Genomic DNA, 20,267 nt, shown 5'->3' with positions numbered 1-20,267 from the left:
CCTTCTCAGTCTGCATAATCGAACGTCTAGGTCTGATATTCTGTATTAGATGACTTCCGTTTTCTGGAATTAGTACACTGTAGAAGGTTTAGTTTGAAATAATATCATACTTTTATGATGGAAATCTCAAACTTAAAACCCTTTCTAAACATGCAAAGTACTTTGACTTTGTGATTTTTTAAGGCCAATCCTATTAGATTATATTGATCTCAAATGGTTTAAGACAAATTGCCTTGGCAGCTCCTCCCTTTCATGATTAAACGTGACCTGGAGTAGACTATTCCAGAAGCAACAAAATTACTGAGGCTAATCTTAAAAATTCCAGTTATTATGGTATCTGTGGAGCTGTCTATTTCTGCCTTAAAATGGATCAAAATTTACATTAGCAAAAGCACTGAGTGATCCAGGCTCTAGTCTTTGGCCCATTTACCTACTGAAAGCCAATACTTGTGAAATAAAGGCAAGGAAGATGGATTTCCATAATGCTGACACAGAACTATTCATATAAGAGGGCAGGTGTAAGTGTTTCATATACTAGAAACCTTGTCCAAAAAGAAAAAATAATCTTTGTATTTTCATTTTTTATTATTTACATATTGTGTTGTTATTGGTGCACCACTATAATTTTATTAGACTTTTACTAGGTTATGTGCAAAATATTAATTTATAGCTTTTCACCAGACCACTAGGACAGCATTTTTTCACTTAAGAAATATAGCAAAAGTTAGACCTCTTATATCATTGAAAGATGCTGAGAAATTAGTTCACACTTTTGTTTTCAGTCAACTAGATTACTGTAACGCACTCCTCTCAGGACTACCCAAAAAGACATAAATCGTTTGCCACTAGTGCAGAATGCAGCTGCTAGAATCCTAACTAGGAAAAAATCCGAGCACATTTCTCCAGTTTTGATGTTCCAACATTGATGGATTAAAAGCCAGAAGTCTGCATGACCATCATCATCAAGTCCTTCCGTGAGAACCCTAAATACAAAGAGGACTGTTTCATTTATGTGAGGTAGAATGCCCAGAGGGGACTGGGCGGTCTCATGGTTTGGAACCCCTACAGATTTTATTTTTTTCTCCAGTTGTCTGGAGTTTTTTTGTTTTGTTTTTTCTGTCCTCCCTGGCCATCGGACCTTATTCTTATTCTATGCTAATTAATGTTGTCTTATTTTAATTTCTTACTTTGTCTTTTATTTTTCTTTTCTTCATTATGTAAAGCACTTTGAGCTACATTTTTTGCATCAAAATGTGTCATATAAGTAAATGTTGTTGTTGTTGTTGTTTGTGTGTTGTAGTGTTTGGTTATATTTGCTTCACTACTGCCTGTTGTGGAACAAATTCAAGAAAATGGGGTGTGATGTGTTTTTAATGTGTGTGAAAATACTGATGCATAATTAGTGAAAAATGTGTTTATTATTGTCTTCATTCTTTAATGTGTACAGCATACTCACATTCTAAACACCATTGCATACTTGAATGTGTGCTCCAGCACACATATGATTAGATATGCAAATGAGATTGAAAGTAGTGAATGCCTGTCCAGCTAGAGACCTCACTGCATTTAACTGATCTTCCACAATCATTTCTATCATATGTTAAAATATATAAGTTGGCTAAGAAATTAACCCATGTATTATTTATAATAGATCCATCCATCCATCCATCCTCTTCCGCTTATCCGAGGTCGGGTCGCGGGGGCAGCAGCTTGAGCAGAGATGCCCAGACTTCCCTCTCCCCGGCCACTTCTTCTAGCTCTTCCGGGAGAATCCCAAGGCGTTCCCAGGCCAGCCAGGAGACATAGTCCCTCCAGCGTGTCCTGGGTCTTCCCGGTTAGACGTGCCCGGAACACCTCACCAGGGAGGCGTCCAGGAGGCATCCTGATCAGATGCCCGAGCCACCTCATCTGACTCCTCTCGATGCGGAGGAGCAGCGGCTCTACTCTGAGCCCCTCCCGGATGACTGAGCTTCTCACCCTATCTTTAAGGGAGAGCCCAGACACCCTGCGGAGAAAACTCATTTCAGCCGCTTGTATTCGCGATCTCGTTCTTTCGGTCACTACCCATAGCTCATGACCATAGGTGAGGGTAGGAACATAGATCGACTGGTAAATTGAGAGCTTTGCCTTGTGGCTCAGCTCCTTTTTCACCACAACAGACCGATGCAGAGCCCGCATCACTGTGGACGCCGCACCGATCCGCCTGTCGATCTCACGCTCCATTCTTCCCTCACTCGTGAACAAGACCCTGAGATACTTGAACTCCTCCACTTGGGGCAGGATCTCGCTCCCAACCCTAAGAGGGCACTCCACCCTTTTCCGGCTGAGGACCATGGTCTCAGATTTGGAGGTGCTGATTCCCATCCCAGCCGCTTCACACTCGGCTGCGAACTGATCCAGAGAGAGCTGAAGATCACGGCCTGATGAAGCAAACAGGACAACATCATCTGCAAAAAGCAGTGACCCAATCCTGAGTCCACCAAACCGGACCCTCTCAACACCCTGGCTGCGCCTAGAAATTCTGTCCATAAAAGTTATGAACAGAATCGGTGACAAAGGGCAGCCCTGGCGGAGTCCAACTCTGACTGGAAACGGGTTCGACTTACTGCCAGCAATGCGGACCAAGCTCTGACACCGATTGTACAGGGACCGAACAGCTCTTATCAGGGGGTCTGGTACCGCATACTCTCGGAGTACCCCCCACAGGATTCCCTGAGGGACACGGTCGAACGCCTTTTCCAAGTCCACAAAACACATGTAGACTGGTTGGGCGAACTCCCATGTACCCTCCAGGACCCTGCTAAGGGTGTAGAGCTGGTCCACTGTTCCACGACCAGGACGAAAACCACACTGTTCCTCCTGAATCCGAGGTTCGACTATCCGACGGACCCTCCTCTCCAGAACCCCCGAATAGACTTTTCCAGGGAGGCTGAGGAATGTGATCCCTCTGTAGTTGGAACACACCCTCCGGTCCCCCTTCTTAAAGAGGGGGACCATCACCCTGGTCTGTAATAGTTATAATAGAATGATGTGCAAATGACATAGTATGTTTTAGGTGGGAACATATTGGCAAAAGAAAGACTGTATATCTTTTGACTGAGATAAGGATCAAGTTATGTTCAATGTAGGCACCCCTGTGTTGCAAGCAGCATTGTAAGTGGTTTAGGAAGTTGCGCTAAATGAACAGTGCCTGTGTGAATGTTAGTTATCACTTGTTCTTTCACGTCAAAGGTGATACAGTCAGTGGGCTCTATGGGGAGTAAACTCCATGGGTTGCAAATGAAGGATAAGCAGACAACACACTAATTGCTTTTGTATAAGATGATAAATGGCTGTTTGGTTTTATGTGTAGGCATGTGCATTTCACATCCACTGAAGTACAGTATGTGGAAGCCCAAAACTAAATCCTTTATAATGTTTCTTTCTAACTTGCATTAAAAGAATATAAGATAATCTTTTTAAGAAAGAAAAACTTCAGTTTTTTGTTTGGTTTGAATGAAGAGAATTCCACCAATGTTTAAATGTTTTTTTAAATAGCATTTTTCATCTATTAACACTTTCTTTCAAATTAGCAAAGCCTGTGTATCAGTCAACCAATGAATCAGTGGTGAAGTCTGGAGAGATGGCTGTGAGACAGTATGCTAGGCAAGGCTCAAAGTAAATATTAATTGATTATGAGCTGCTCTAAATCTAGTGTTCTGAGCAGCCGATTTCTTAATGAATTCTGTCAAATACGGCCTTTGTGAATAAGGCATTGCTCACAAAAAATGTACACTTTTCTATTTTTTAAGCAAGCATTGAAACCACAAATCCTTCGACACCTTTCAAAACCTTTGAGTAAACATACCGCCACCAGTTTTGGTGTGCGTGCACTTTTTCTTAATATTGCTGCCAAAATTATAGTGAACAATATTTCAGCAATTCGTTAATTGTATCTAAAGCAGTATGACAGGAAAATATTTCGATAAAATTGATTTATTTTCATCCCTCTGTTCATTTACTTTTAAAGAGAGAGAGTTTAACCCAACAGCATCAGGCAGAATAAGGTTTCATTATGAGTACTGTGCAAGATTCTCCTTCTTTCTTCATCTGAAATAACATCATTTATGATTGTAAATGTTGTGTATGAGAAATGCACATTTTTAGGCAGGGAGCCAGCCATGTGGTAGGTGCGTGGACAGCGGCCGTGCGGAAAAAGGAAGGGGGACCAGGGGCGGCCCTTTGTTCGTCACTGCCGTGAAATAAATTGTCTGTTAACGGAAATAAGGAATGAAACCACCAAAAGGAGAGGTCAGTTCTGAAAGTTTCTTATGGCATAATGGTGAGAACCCCCAAAAAAGAAGACGCTATTTTCAAAAGTTCGTTACTGGGCACGGCGCGAAATGAAACATACTTAATGTTTGTAAGTACAGTGTAAAGGATGAGCACGGGAAATTTGGGCTTCCTATGTACTGTATATTGGAAGTCACAGAAATAGTGAGGAAGGGTTTCCCGTAAAGAAATGAAACCACCAAAAGGAGAGGTCAGTTCTGAAAGTCCCTTATGGCTTAATGGTGAGAACCGCCAAAAAGAAGTCATTATTTTCGAAAGTTTGTTACAGGGCATGGTGCGAAATGAAACATACTTAACGTTTCTAAGTACAGTGTAAAGGATGAGCATGGGAAATTTGGGCTTCCTACGTACAGTATATTGGAAGTCGCAGAAATAGTGAGGTTGGGTTTTCCCTATCTATATATACAGTTAAGGGGGTACACCCGTTTCCCCCCTCGGGTGTTGCAATAGGACATGAAACATACCTAACTTTTGTAAGTACACTGCAAGGAATGAGCATGCGAAATTTCAGAAATTGGGAGAATTAGTGATGAGTCAGTGAGAGCTTTGCCTTTTATATATATAGATGAGGTTTTGAAGTGCAGTGTATGTGCTGCAATTTGCTCTACTAGTAGTTCTGCAGTTGATGCTGCTGACTCACCACCCCACCACCTCTAAGTTTAACATTAACTCTGAAATGGACAAACACTTGTTCAATATGATTTTTATTTTCACAATAGAAAGTTAATCAGCAGCACCCTCCCTTTTCTCTTGTGATACCAATCAGAAAATATACATGTACAATACCATGTGGAAAGGTGACATTTGAAATGTGGTAACTCAAGAAATTATAGCACATGAATGCAGCAAATCACCAGGGATTCTTTTCAAGCAATAACCTGCAATCGAGCAACTCCTGCCTCACTGCCTCCATCTACTGGCAAAAAAACAGGGTGATCAAATGTATGTGTGAGTTTGCTGTTCTTTTACTTTTATTTTACTGGTCTGGTTTAAGGCATTTGTTATTAAAAGATAATTTCAAAAGTACAGCTACAGGAATTTTATAAGCTTTTTAAGGAACATACCTTTAATTGAAATATTTGCAGTGATTCTACTCAAGACTTTAAAGGGAAAACAAATTTAATCTCTGTTCTTTTCTAGCATTAAGAAATACGTACATAAACTATTTTGTCAGTGTGTTACTTGGAGCTGTAGAAACCTGTCCCAAGGCATTCGACTAATGTTGTTGTAAACCAAGAAAAGAAGACAAATCCAATATGACTTATTCATCAGTAAAAGACTGAGCATACTATTTCAAATGATGTTTGGAATGTAATTTTACAAAACTATCACATTGATAGTTATGTTAGTAGAACAGTATGTAAATGAATATTGATAACGGAACTAGATGTACAATACTTTTATAAATAAGGACTGTTATTTTATTTTGTTTTTAGTTCTTCAGACTCACAAAATGAACTGATATATGGATACGTCAAATAAAACATCTAAAAAATGTACAATCAGTAGGGAGTATTGCTTAAAAAATACTTACTTTTTCTGCTAAGGCCAGAATAGTTCTTGCTTGTATAACAACAACTTGTTCTTCATTCGTCAAGTTCTAAATGTGAAAATTAACACATTAAATATCACATTTCTAGCCTCTTTTAATTAAAACTTGTAAACTTTATAAAAAATACAAACATTGCCACATATAATTCATGCACAATTTATAAATGCAACATACACTTACGCCGTTATCTCCTAAAATGTCCAATTGCTTCATAAGATCTGATATGATAATATCCTGATAGAATAAAAAAAATCTAATCAATTAAATGTTTATTTCACACATAACAGATTCATTTTAAATTGGCTTACCGTGACACCTTCTGCTTCACAATACATTTGGAGTGGACTTGTACCCTCTATGAATGGAATGTTTTGAAAATTAATTGCAGGAGATCTTCTTTCTCGCTCCTAAATTAAGATATTACATATTACATGTCATAAAATGCAGTCTAAAACAGTCTAAAAAAGTTACTTGCATAATCACGTTTTAGAGAAAACAAAAGTTAATACAGTTAGTGATGCCAAAATACATATAGTATACTAGCTGTGTAAGCCCGTGCTGTAAAAAGCCCGGGCTCCTAGAAACCATGGATTCTGGCACTTCAATCAATCAATTGCATCGCTTGTGCATTTGTGGTGAAGAAAGGTACTCTTTTCAGCAGTTTCATTTTGCTGACATGCTCGCCTCCGTTGTCTATCAGCAGCTAAGCAAACTTCTCTCTCCTCAGAGGTTTAATTTTGCCGATGAGCTCATCTTCCTTGTGTGGTTGCGGCTAAGCGAATATCTATCTTTTCTCGGCGGTTTCACTTTGGCAACAGAGTCGATTTCTTTGAGCTTCATGCTGTAGCCTCGCACTTCTGGGCCAGACAGACAGATACATACACTTCCATATGTAAACGTTTACATATAAGATACTATAGATTACATTCATTTATTCTTAAACTCACCTAATCCAATACAGAATCATACTGAACTGGGTGCAAGGTAGCAAACAGCTCTGGACAGAGCTTCACATGCAAAGTCTCAGAAATAGATATGATTCACCATAAAAAAAATACTGAATATATATAATATCTATTCTGAGACTATAAAATGCATAAAGGCATAAGATGCACTATGTCATGTTTACAACAAATAATCATTTGTAATAAAATTTTAGCCATTAAAAAAAAAGGTAAAAGGTTTTGCTGTTATAATGATTTTTAAAAATTGTGTGTCATGATCATCTTGCAATATGTCAGAGACTACTACTTGAAACTTCCTAATAAATAGAAGAAGGTTAAATTTGCAGGAAATGAACTATAAAGAAACGTATTACAAAGGGGACTTGTTACTCACATAGTATATAGCAAATGTTACATAATAGGTTAATCAGAGAAAATAAATATAAAGGATATGGCATGTGATGTTAAAAGTACTGCTAATTGTGTGTATATATCTAACAAACAAAACAGATAAAGGCTACATTTTAATTAAGGTGACTGATATGAAATATTACTAAATACCTTCAATCCATCCATTATTAAACTCACTTAATCCAGTTTAAGATTATGGAGAGCCTATCCGCCAAGTCCTGGAAACCAACAACAGATGGAGTATTACCCCATCAACTAACTCTTGCACCTATATTTGACTAATTTAAAGTTGTTAATTATCCTAACTCAAACATGGGAGAACATTAAAGTACTCAGAGAAAAAACTTATGTAGACAATGAAAATACAAACAAACTCCACACAGACAGTTGCTGGAGCAAAATTCAGACCAAAAACTCTGAAGCTTAGTGGCAGCAGCCCTAACCACTATGATACTTTACCTATTACCAACCTGTCATAATTACTTTTGATAATATTTAATCAAAATAATACTAACATACAGTAAAATAAAAAAATAATTTTAAAAAGCAAACATCCTCACTTCAAGTTCCAGGATGCGAAATTCTAACAGCTCATTTTGGTCTTTAACATCTTGGATGTCATGTTTTAACTTGCTTTCTTCTGACTCCATTTGCTTGATCTGAAAATCAAGAGGTAACAAAATAAAAAAATAAACAGTGCTGTTTATGTTGCCTTAGTGGATTTACAGTGAATATACTAAACAGATTTTGATTCAGCATAATTAAAACTCTGTAAATTATCTACATATGTGTTTAGGCTGCTCACAAAAATTATAAAGACAGCGCTCATGCAAGTTCAACAATTTAACTTGGGCAGTAAAATAAGCAAGCAATACTTATTTGTTGCACTTTATTTATTGGAGTTTAATGTTTTTTTATTGAAAATAAAAATGTTTCTTGTGTTGCACTGTGCACAACTAACACAGTACTGTGAATTTGTTTCTGTTATCTGGTATACATATAATATCTCACATCAAAAAAAAAACATGCAATAATTTTTGTCAAGCAAATGCTTATGAAATTTAAACTCTACTTTGTAAAGTTTGTAAAAACACAACAGATGCTTTCCCTAAAGTAATTTACTGAAACCACTTAAGAATTATACATAATTGGACAATCTTGGTAAGCCTTATATAAAATGCACTATTAAGTGCATACTGTACTGTGTCCATCACTCCATTTACTGAACCTATTTGATTTAGTTCCTTTGTAGTAGGTTGCCAGAAGTCCCAGCATCACTGGGTGCAAGGCAGCCCTGGACAGTCACTAACACATGAATAAATTTGTTATATTATAGTCTTCCTCAAACATAATGATCTTCTTATTATTTAGTTATTGATGAATAGTGGTGTTCTAATGCATAAGTATGGTGTATCTCATAAAGATTTAGGTTCAAGCTTATCTTCCAGAACAATTAATAAGTGAATCTCTGAATTCTTTATCTCTACTTTCATACTATAAAATAAATGTTCTGCATGTAGACAATAAAAACTACTTGTAATGTAATTCACGCCTCAAATAGACAAATTAAGGAGTGAAGGGTGGGAACTGTCTCATTCTATTGTATTAATTAATATGCACATCTCTTTTGGGTTCACTTCTAATCAAATTAAAATAAAATTCCTTTTCTGTGAGGCTGCTCTGTGCTTTATAATGAGTGGATGACTAATAGCCATGGTTCTAAAATAAAAAGTTAAAGAATAAGTAAGCAATCCATTCTAGGAAAAAAACTATGCTCAGCATCAGTCAAGCTGAAACTGTGCTTCTATCTCTTTTGGATGTGAGTGTAACATGGAGTGTTTGTACTCTGGCATCACTCAAAATTCTCTTTAATACAGCTTAGACAAGAAATATAATCATAAAGGGTACGTGTACAGAAAAGCAACTGAACAAGCCATGTTAGATTTTGTTAACATTAAAACAGGTTGTCAAATGTGACTTTCTAAGTCACAGATATTTCAAACTGGAACTGCATATACAAAATAAACCACACAAAAAAAATCCTTGGCAGCAGACCTTATCCACAAGTTCTTGGTTTCTTCGATAGAGTGCCTGCTTTTCTTCAATCCATTTCATATCCTATAATTACAAGTTCAAAAACAGAGATTAATGATCCTTTCAGTACTATTTATTGTCTATTTAATGTAACTGGTTTAAAAAAATGTAAACAATTTATTCACTGTTAATTAAAGAAAACACATTAAAATAAAGCAGGTTAGAAAATTACTGACTGACATATTAAAATACAGAGATACTACCGGTATATACTGTTTTTTCAATAAATCAATCTAGTACTTACTATCGTAAAATACTTTTGATAACACACAAGAATACATATAAATATAAAGTGCAATATAAATAAAATTTATTATTATTATTATTATAAATAATTACCCTCTTAACTAAGGAAAGAAAGCTGTATTTTCATCACACAATAATTATGCATGTACGATAATTATAGTTGTGGTCAAACATTTTGAGAATGACACAACTATTCATTTTCACAAAGTTTGCTGCCTCAGTTTTTATGATGGCAATTTGCATATACTCTAGAATGTTATGAAGAGTGATCAGATGAATTGCATGTAATTGCAAAGTCCCTCTTTGCTATGAAAATGAACTTAATCCCAAAAACCCATTTCCACTGCTTTTGTGAAGAAGGCTTCAGGGTGCCCAAGAAAGTCCAGCAAGCACCAGGACCATCTCCTACAGTTGATTCAGCTGCGGGATCAAGGCACCACCAGTGCAGAGCTTGCTCAAGAATGGCAGCAAGCAAGTGTGAGTGCATCTGCACACACAGTGAGGCAAAGACTTTTGGAGGATGGCCTGGTGTCAAGAAGGGCAGCAAAGAAGCCACTTATCTCCAAGAAAAACATCAGGGACAGACTGATATTCTGCAAAAGCTACAGGGATTGGTCTGCTGAGGACTGGGGTAAAGTCATTTTGTCCAGAGAAGAAAAGGTAAGCGCTACCATCAGTCCTGTGTGGGGTTGCTTCTCAGCCAAAGGAGTGTGCTCACTCACAATTTTGCCTAAGAACACAGCCATGAATAAAGAATGGTACCAAAAAATCCTCAGACAGCAACTTCTCCCAACCATCCAATAACAGTTTGGTGACGAACAATGCCTTTTCCAGCATGATGGAGCACAGTGTCATAAAGCAAAAGTGATAACTAAGTGACTCAGGGAACAAAACATCGAAATTTTGGGTCCATGGCCAGGAAACTCCTCAGACCTTAATACCATTGAGAACTTGTGGTCAAGCCTCAAGCGGTGGGTTGACAAACAAAAACCCACAAATTCTGACAAACTCCAAGTATTAATGCAAGAATGGGCTGCCATCAGTCAGGATTTGGCCCAGAAGTTGATTGACAGAATGCCAGGGCGAATTGCAGCAGTCTTGAAAAAGGCCAACACTGCAAATATTGACTCTTTGCATAAACATAATGTAATTGTCAATAAAGGTCTTTGAAAATTATGAAATACTTGTAATTATACTTCAGTATACCATAGAAACATCTGGCAAAAAGACCTAAAAACACTGAAACAGCACTGCTGAAACACTGAAAAACAATACTTGTGTCATTCTCGAAACCTTTGGCCACGACTGTATACTATAACTTAAAATTAATTAATTCATTGTATTTTGTTGCAAAAAGAATTTACTACAATATTTTGATATACTTTTTCCATAAAACCACCTTTCTTATGTATTTGTTGATTCAGAAATTTCAAGCATGATGGGTTTTGCTGAGCATTTTTTAATACAATAGCCCATTATGGAAAACTTTACTAAAAGCAACCAAATTGTGATACCTAGATGTATGACAGTAAATGTTTCTGTGGTGATTGCTGCATTGCTATACCTGGCATATGAAATGTCTTTACACTAAAGTTTAAAGTAAAAATGAATTCTCAAAAATGTGAATAAGAGATCCTAAGAAAGTACAGAAAGTGTTGAGAAGGTATATTTATGCAATAGGAACACAGTCAAGGTCACAAAGGAAGATAACTGTTGGTTGAATTCAAATTAATTTTTTTGGTTTAAAATCCAATGCTTGAGCTAGGGCCACATCTCAGGCATCCAACTACTAAAGTATCAAGAAAATATAACATACACCCTAAATAAGTCATTAAAAAAGTCTTAAGATATTGCAGACTACATGACTGATGATATGTGACTTCTGATTCAAGTTAGCTTTCAATTATGTTGTATGCAGAGAGTGGTTGAAAAAGCCTGCATTACCAAAGCCACAATATTTTCAAAAGCCGCAAGATAATAAAACATTTTCTGTACAAGAATGTGCAGTATGTGCAAGATTCTATAGTCATATTGTAACGATTCATCCCACACGCTGACACGAGACGATCACTACCGCTAACCTGTCCTAGGTGAAGGCAGATTATAAAATGATAGGCCAATATCACACCCCAATAAATTGCCTATACACCCCTTATTCTACAGGGTTCAGTCCCCTAATGCCGATGCATTTATAGCACTCAAAAAACTAATAGACAATCTCTATCATCACATAAAGAATATATTACATAAAATAAAAAAGAACACAATCCCTTACATATGCACCCCTCCCCAACCCTAAATAACCCTTATATTGTAGCGTCACAAATATATACATATATATACAATAACAATATTCCTTCCTCCAGTTCTCCTTCCAGAGATTGTAAATAGGTCCACAGTTGTCCACAGTAATGCCCCCCTGATGCAGGCAGGTGAAACGAGGAGTTCTGACAATTGCGGACTCCTAGCTGCAATCAAATCTTCGCCATAAAAGACATACAGTCAGTCTTGCGCCATGATACAATACAATAAATACTTTGATATGGCTCACCCAAGTTCGAAGGAAATAGCGGAACATTCAATTCCCCGATCAAAAGAATCACTTCCACCTTCTGACAGGACTGTAGGAGCTTCTGGACTTCGTTATATGGCCCATGTAGTAGCTGATCTGTTTTTCTTCTCTGATTGTCTTTTTTTTTTTCCTCCTCTTCTTTTAAAATGGCACGCTTTATGCAAATCACTCCCCGAAATAAAAAATTAAACTGGAAGTTCCACCTCGGGGGCACCGCTGTCAATCTCCGGGTGTAAGAATGATCCCCACAACACCCGATCGACAGCAGAAAAACATTATATTTATGTGGCAGCGCTACAATATTAGACAGTTCAACACAAATTGAGGAAGGGATGGAAAGTCATTTAGTACAAATCTCCAGGACTGTGACTGTAGGCTTTCCAGAGTTGTTTTTTTCTCCAGGGATGCTGCTAACAGGAGTTTTTGTTTTCCTCTCATCCAATGTCAACTGGCCATTTTGTAGGTAGGTCAACAATTATGTTAATGGACTGATACTGTTAGGTTGCAATTATGTTATGGGAACTATTTTTTTCTTCCTTTTTTTCTATGTGTTTAAACAAATTTGTGTGATTATGTGTATTCATTAACCAATTAGTATTATGTAAAGCATTGTGATCACACACTCAGCGAAGTGTGCTATACAAAACTAAACTAATTTGAACTTGAATTGAGTATTCAGCTACAAATTTTGAACTGAAATTAAAAGTAAGATATCTGAAATTGAGTTTATTCACTGTGCAACCCTGGACAAGTCACTGTGCTATGTTGTAAGCTAAAACTAGCTTCTTCAGTAGTAGTGATGAGTGAACCCTGCAGATTTCACTTCGCTGCAAATTGTGGAAATGTTCAGTAACTTAGCCGAACACTGCAAAATGCACTGAAGTCAATGGGAGAAGGAGGAACTTAATTAGTTTTGAGTGGGTTATGATGTTGCAGTAGTTAAGTGTCCCTCTGGGCTAGGGAAGTACCTACCAACTATGCTGAACCAGTTATTGTGACCAAAAATGTGACCTGAGCTGTGAGGCAGCAGTGCTAACCTGTGTGCCACCCTGCCTCTAACAACAAAAGATGCTGCTAGAACAATAACCATAAACAAAATACAACAAATGGCAACAAACTATCAGTAAGTAAAAAAACATATATCATTGCACTCACAGTTTTCTGATCTTGGGGTACACACTTGCTGTGCCTTGAAGCATCAGAGTGACACTGGCTCATTTGTTTGTTTGAAATCACTGTTCCAGGCACAACTTGAACATATTTTTTGTTTATGATCTATCTGAGAAGATACTATATATTTTTTCCTTCCATCAAGAAGACAGAAAGGCCTTGTAAATAGCAATAGATCTTTTGTTATTATAATTATTATAAGTGAGCACACAGGGATCAGTGTACATATCCGGTGGTAGTACTCATAATATTCTTATTATGGTTAGTTTATGTATCCCTTGAATTAAAATACTGCAGGTTTTTTTTAAATGCATGCGTGGTGCAAATCTGGCTGGATCAAGTCATGAAGTCACACATGCACAAAGTAGATCAGGAAGTGTTTTATATATCACAACAAAATGGGCAAAAAAAAAACAGGTAGAGCTTGCTCCTAAACTTGCCATAGATGTTAACCCTTCATACAGCAAAGGCTCCTTCAGGCAGCACACTATTGGCTGTAACAAAAAGGGGATAGCTGGACTGCACAGGAAAATTGGTACTGACTCAATAAATATGACATGAACGGTGATTTTTAGCCATTTAAATTGACACAATCTGGAGAACAGATCAGCAACTGTGGTTGGCAAATCTCACACACCCCTAGATTCGAAGTAGGGGAATGTGACATTGGCTTAAACCAGTCACAGGATGAATTTCCAGAAAAATATTCAGTGAGCACAGCATATTCAATGAAAAAAAATACTAGGAAAATTTTGACGATCAACACCATTCAGAAGGGTGTTTGGGTTGGGGAGTATTACAGGGTTGTTGTGGGAGTTTATTGTTAATGGGGGGTAAATTATGGCCTTGCGTTTTTTTGTGTATTGGATGTATGATGCCCGGAGTGAAGGTGCAACTTTTTATTCTCTCTATCTGTATGCATACCTGGGGTTTACTCTTTTACAGTTTTATCTTCTTCATCTTCTGATTAGCTGTTTACCTCCTTTTAATGGTTAATGTAACTGCAGCATATTTTAACATTTGTGGCCTGGGGTCCAATACTAAAAGAGCTACTACTTCTGGCTGTTTGTGGTGCAGGCGTGATGATATTGCTTTCCTTCAGGAAACTCGACTGCTGGTTAAGGTTGGGCCGCATCTTGGCAATAAATGATATTTTGTGGCAACCTCTTCCTCTGCCCTGTCAAAAAAGTGTATGGTTGCCAATTTCCTGCGGTGTAACTTCCCAATCAAAATTTTGTGTTTGGGTTCTGATGAATTTGGCAGGATTTGCTATCTTGAATTTAGTGGCAGGAAGCGAACACTATAATAAACTTATGATTCCTCACCCTATCAACCTTCCTTCTTTTCTTAACATTTTAATCAATTTTTAAATTTTGCTGGTTAAGAATTAATTTTGGATATTGATGGAAATGCTTATATGAATGCTTTATTAGACAAATCACCTCCACCTTTACATCAGCATACCCCCGCCCCATTCCACCCAATTCTGCAAATTTATGTCTGACCTAAATTTAGTTGACCGCTGAAACCCTCTGCTAAGGAGTTTCCTTTTAACACTGGAAGAGACCATTCCCATTCTAAAATAGATTATATTTTTATCTCTTATTCATTTGCACCATCTTTCTCAAATGCCTGGCTTGCATTAACATCACTCTCCAATCATAAGTCTGTTCTTTCTCATCTTTATTTTTCAACAGCCCCGTCCTATGCAGCCCATTGGCGGTTTAACTCATCACTGCTGCGTTATCCTACATTCTGCCAGAATTTATCAAGTAATCTGGAAGAGTTAATCAAAATTAACTCTGGCTCTTTGGAAGACCCTGCCTATGTCTGGCTAGCAAATAAAGGGACAATTTGTGATTTTTCTATTAGCTATGCTTCTAGACTGGCAATGCCTGCCCCTGCATATTAATCCTGATTATGAGTCCTTAATTTCTAATGTAAGAACAGAGTTAAACTCCATTCTCTCACAGGAAGTGGAATTTGACATCCACCAGACACAAGCCAGATATTATGCTTCTGGGGCCAGGCCAAGTAAATTGTTAAGAGCTTAGGCTTTGTAAGTGTGATGCGACTTCTACTATTAGCTGATTTCATAATGCAGCCGGGCATTTTACTATAATCCAAGCCAGATCAACAGACACTTTTTTAGAATTATTATAATTTTTTTTCTGCTCACACCATCCCCAACTGTGCTGAAATCAAATCCTTCCTACCCAGTCTATGCCTCCTTAAACTTCCAGAAGATGATGCCTCCACTCTTGATGTATCTATTAATGTCGCTGAAATTAAAGAGGCTTTAGACTCCATGCACCTTGGGAAATCACCAAGGCCAGAAGTGTTGCCACCTGAAGTTTTTTCTATGTTTTAGAAGCAAATATCAGCTCCTCTTTTCCAAATGTTTGATTCTGCCACCTCCACTACCTGAATTAATGATTCTGTTAATACTGCTATAATCACTCTTTTGTTAAAACTAGGTAAAGAGCCAACTGATTGCTCAATCTATCCATCTATCTCTATGATGAATTCTGAATCAAAGTTGCTTGCTAAACTCTTGGCATGCTGACTTCAGCTTGCAATCTCCAAGCTAATTCACCCTGACCAGACTGGCTTTATTCATTCTTGCCAGGCGGTGGAAAATATGAGACGTCTTCTCCACATTATTGATGCAGCGCCTGAACTTCCCCGTGCTCCAGCTTTGCATTCTTTAGATGCTGAAAAGGCATTTGACCACATGAACAGGGTCTTTTCTGTGGCAAGTGATTTATCATATAGGGTTTGGGGAGGCCTATATCAATATGATGAAGACACTATTATTATTTCACAAACATTTTGAATTTTGAAGGAGCAAGGCAAGGGTGGCCACTTTCCCCTCTCCTCTCTCAAGCCCCTAGGTACTGCTTTTCATGATTCATACCTAATCTCTCCCATAATCGTGCATGATACTCCTCACAAAGTTGTGTATGCTACATCTTCCTCCTCCAAATAAATTTTGATCTGATGTCAGATCTCTTTTATCAAGATTTCTTTGGAATGGTAAAAAAACCTTCCATTAGATATTCAACATTAATTTGTGATAGGTCAGACAGGGGTGTTGCTTTGCCAGATTTGGAGATGTATCATTGGGCATTTACACTTAGATAAGCTTGGTGCTCATTGGAACCCCCCTCCATCCTGGTTCCCAATTGAGATCAAATTGTTTTTTCCCAGATCTCTCTCACTTCTTCTTTTTGGTTCTCTGAGATTGAGACAGCTTTCACTAAATTTGGGCCCAGTAATCGCTTATACTCTCACTATATGGCAAAGGTGGAGAAACATTTAGACCCCTGGCCAAGATCACAATACCTCATTCACATTTTCCAAAATCCAGCCTTGCTTCTTGGTGGCAACCCTATTGCTTTTGCGACCTGGAGGCATTGTGGTATTTCCACACTTGGCAACATTTTTGATGGCCCAGGGCTTTGAATATTCCAGTCTCTAAGATCTGAGTTCTCTATTCCATCTTCTTCCTTTTTCTTTTATCTCCAAATTAGGTCTGTTCTTAAATCTCACTGTGTTTCATTGTTTTCTCCTTTGCCCATTTCATCCTTTGCTTTCCTTTATTCCGTTTCAGTCTCCTAAAACAAAGCTTGTCTCTATATTATGTACAACCTTGCGGAAAGATGGTCTTAAGTAATAGTAATTTTCTAAAGCTAAATAAAGAGAAAACTTTAAAAAATTAAAAGTCATGACGGAGGTAAAAAGCTTAGGGGTAACTGTTGACTGTAATCTGAATTTTAAATCGCATATTCATCAGACCACTAGGACAGCATTTTTTCACATAGCAAAAGTTAGACCTCTTATATCATTGAAAGATGCTGAGAAATTAGTTCACGTGTTTGTTTTCAGTCGACTAGATTACTAAAACACACTCCTCTCAGGACTACCCAAAAAAGACATACATCGTTTGCAACTAGTGCATAATGCAGCTGCTAGAATCCTAACTAGGAAAAGAAAATCCGAGCACATTTCTCCAGTTTTGATGTCACTACACTGGTTACCTGTGTCATTCAGGATTGACTTCAAAATTCTGCTTGTGGTTTATAAAGCCTTAAATAATCTTGCCCCATCTTATATATCAGAATGTCTGACACCCTATACAGTAATCCCTCGCTACTTCGCGGTTCACTTTTCGCGGATTCACGACTTCGCGGTTTTTTAAACATAGTACATGTAGTAGTATTTCCTAGTCTAAGAACAACAAAACAAGTTCGGTGACTAAGTGCGTTGTAACACGGGCTGTGATTGTTACATGGGAGGGAGACGACAAATCACAGCTTCCCGCTTTCTAATCGGGCCTGTGATTGGTGCTTTGACTGATGCCTAGATCCCACAGTATCTCTGTGGTGTTATGGGTCCACAGCTCTTCCAGCAAAGGCCGTTTTGTTTTAAATAAATAATCGCCGCGCTCGCGGCTTAGCGAGGGGGCGTGGTAGCTGTAGCGAGCCGCAGGGCGATCTGCAGTGTGGGCGTTTCTCACCTAAGTGCACAGGTGGGAAACTGCCCACATCCATGATTGTTCCTGTGGCTAATGGGCTGCAGCTGCCATGTCCTCCCTGCATATATAGAGAAGCGCGAGCCGGTTAAGGGGAGAGGAGAAGTAAAAGAGGAAAAGGAAAGATGAAACGGAGGTTGCAGGAGGAGGAGGAGGAGGCAGGAAGCAGTGGAGAGAGAGAGAGAGAGAGAGAGAGAGAGAGAGAGAGAGAGAGAGAGAGAGAGAGAGAGAGAGAGAGAGAGAGAGAGAGAAAAAAAGTCGGTGCGAGCGAGCGAGCGAGTGCAGGCTCGTGTGCAGCTGTACAGGTAGCTTGGGTGTATGGCCAACACCCGAGGAGTAGCAGCAGTGGTCGCTCTCGCAGAATATTCTGAAGGGCAAGATGACCGGTGAGGCGAGTCAAACAGCTGTAGCAGGACAGTGTAGAGAAGGTCAGCTGCATTAAGAGCGTCTCGCCTGTTGCAGAGCCCGCATGGGAGAAGCAGGTCAGACGCTGACGCTGTTTTTAAAGACTGCTTTCTGTTGACGTTTTAACCTCGTGTTAAAGGATTGTTATTCTTGTGTATTTTAAACCTCCACTTCGCAACTGTTTTAAGGATTATTTATTTAAAGATTTATTGAATGCTCTACTGCACTTTGGACAACTGTTTTGATTCTTTTAATAAAAGCGGTTTACTTTACACTGTGCTGTGTGTGAAAAAGAAGCAGCGGCAGCAACTGCCGATCACAATGTTTTTATTGTGCAGCATATTCATCACCATTATTACGTCATATATAGCTACGTGTACTTCACTATACAGTAAGTGTAAACTTATCTACCAATTTCATATTGCTTAGCAGTTGTCCCTGTTATTAATAGAGTAAAGGGTGGGTTGTAAACAATACAGGGAGGGTTTAAAAACGTCCAAATACACATTCAATAATTAAATAAATATGGTGTCCCTACTTCGCGGAAATTCAGTTATCGCGGTCGGCCTTGGAACCTATCTCCCGCGATAAGTGAGGGATTACTGTATTCCAAATCGTAACCTTAGATCCTCAAATGAGTGTCTCCTTAGAATTCCAAGAGCAAAACTTAACAGAAGTAGTGAGGTGGCCTTCTGCTGTTATGCACCTAAGATCTGGAATAGCCTGCCAATAGGAATTTGCCAGGCTAATACAGTGGAGCATTTTAAAAAACTGCTAAAAACACATTATTTTAACATGGCTTTCTCATAACTTCACTTTAATTTAATCCTGATACTCTGTATATCCAATTCATTATAATAACTATTCATGGTGGCTCTAAAATCCATACTAACCCCTACTCTCTCTTCTGTTTCTTTTTCCGGTTTCTTTGTGGTGGCGGCTTGCGCCACCACCATCTACTCAAAGCACCGTGATGTTCCATCATTGATGGATTAAAAGCCAGAAGTCTGCATGACCATCATCCTCAAGTCCTTCAGTGAGAACCTTAAATACAAAGAGGACTATTTCATTTTTGTTAGGTAGAATGCCCAGAGGGGACTGGGCGGTCTTGTGGCCTGGAACCCCTGCAGATTTTATTTTTTTCTCCAGCCGTCTGGAGTTTTTTTTTGTTTTTTCTGTCCTCCCTGGCCATCGGACCTTACTCTTATTCTATGTTAACTAATGTTGTCTTATTTTAATTTCTTACTTTGTCTTTTATTTTTCTTTTCTTCATTATATAAAGCACTTTGAGCTACTTTTTTGTATGAAAATGTGCTATATAAATAAATGTTGTTGTTGTTGTTGTTAAAACATTACCTGCGAATTTGGTTTGGGAACGTGACCATCCGTTTCTCACTATTCTTAATTGGAACATGATTTCTAAGAATCTTACCTTAGCATCTAAAAACCCCAATTACCAACATACTCAATTTCAATTTATACTCTAATTAGATCTAATGCCCTGCAGACGCTTTGCTCTGGTCTAATCAGCTGACCCTTTGTGCTCCTTTTGTTCCTGTACGTTCCAAGGTACCTTTCTATACATGATCTGGGAGTGTCCCACAGTTATGGTTCACTGGGGTAATGTTTCAAAGTTTCTCTCAAAGGTATAAAATACCTTTATTGCCTCAATTATTCCTTCTTTTGGACTTTTCTGTTGTATCTATTTCTTCTTTCCAGAAAAGGTTATTCTCTACAGGCACAATTGCTGCTAAATTGGCCTTAGTCTCTTGCTGGAAGTCTTCTACTTTATTATCTTTTGATTTATGGAAAACCTCCTTTTTTAATCTTATTTTGTTTGAATTATCTGTAACATGAATTAATGGTTCATCTAGCTCATGTATTGTAAAGTGGCAGAGAGCCATGCAACTTGTTCGTAATCAAACAGAGGGAAATAGCATTCCATAATCCATATAGGTTATTTATTTGTTTATTTACTTATTCTCTCAATTCTCTCTTTTTCTTTGT

At 38.1% G+C, this 20,267-nt stretch overlaps 1 protein-coding gene and 1 long non-coding RNA gene across 6 annotated transcripts in view; one reads left to right on the top strand and one right to left on the bottom strand.

The window, feature by feature from the left end:
- The window catches only part of jakmip3 (Janus kinase and microtubule interacting protein 3), a 163,117-nt gene that overhangs the window by 30,668 nt on the left and 112,182 nt on the right, over positions 1–20,267 (bottom strand). For all 5 annotated transcript variants that reach the window (XM_051922980.1, XM_051922982.1, XM_051922983.1 and 2 more), the window contains 5 exons: positions 9,295–9,357; positions 7,800–7,898; positions 6,193–6,291; positions 6,059–6,118; positions 5,867–5,932 (listed from right to left, as the gene is read on the bottom strand). In XM_051922980.1, coding sequence (XP_051778940.1) covers positions 5,867–5,932; positions 6,059–6,118; positions 6,193–6,291; positions 7,800–7,898; positions 9,295–9,357 — 387 coding nt within the window. The remainder of the gene's footprint in view (positions 1–5,866; positions 5,933–6,058; positions 6,119–6,192; positions 6,292–7,799; positions 7,899–9,294; positions 9,358–20,267) is intronic.
- Positions 916–19,599, top strand: LOC127526708 (uncharacterized). Its single transcript, XR_007934140.1, has 2 exons — positions 916–1,086; positions 19,410–19,599. It is a non-coding gene; the product is annotated as an uncharacterized LOC127526708 (long non-coding RNA).

The sequence above is a fragment of the Erpetoichthys calabaricus genome, chromosome 2 (assembly GCF_900747795.2).
Source record: "Erpetoichthys calabaricus chromosome 2, fErpCal1.3, whole genome shotgun sequence".
Classification (NCBI taxonomy): Eukaryota; Metazoa; Chordata; class Cladistia; order Polypteriformes; family Polypteridae; genus Erpetoichthys; species Erpetoichthys calabaricus.
The sequence above is the reverse complement of the archived record's forward strand: the minus strand, read 5'-3'. Positions and strand labels throughout refer to the sequence as shown.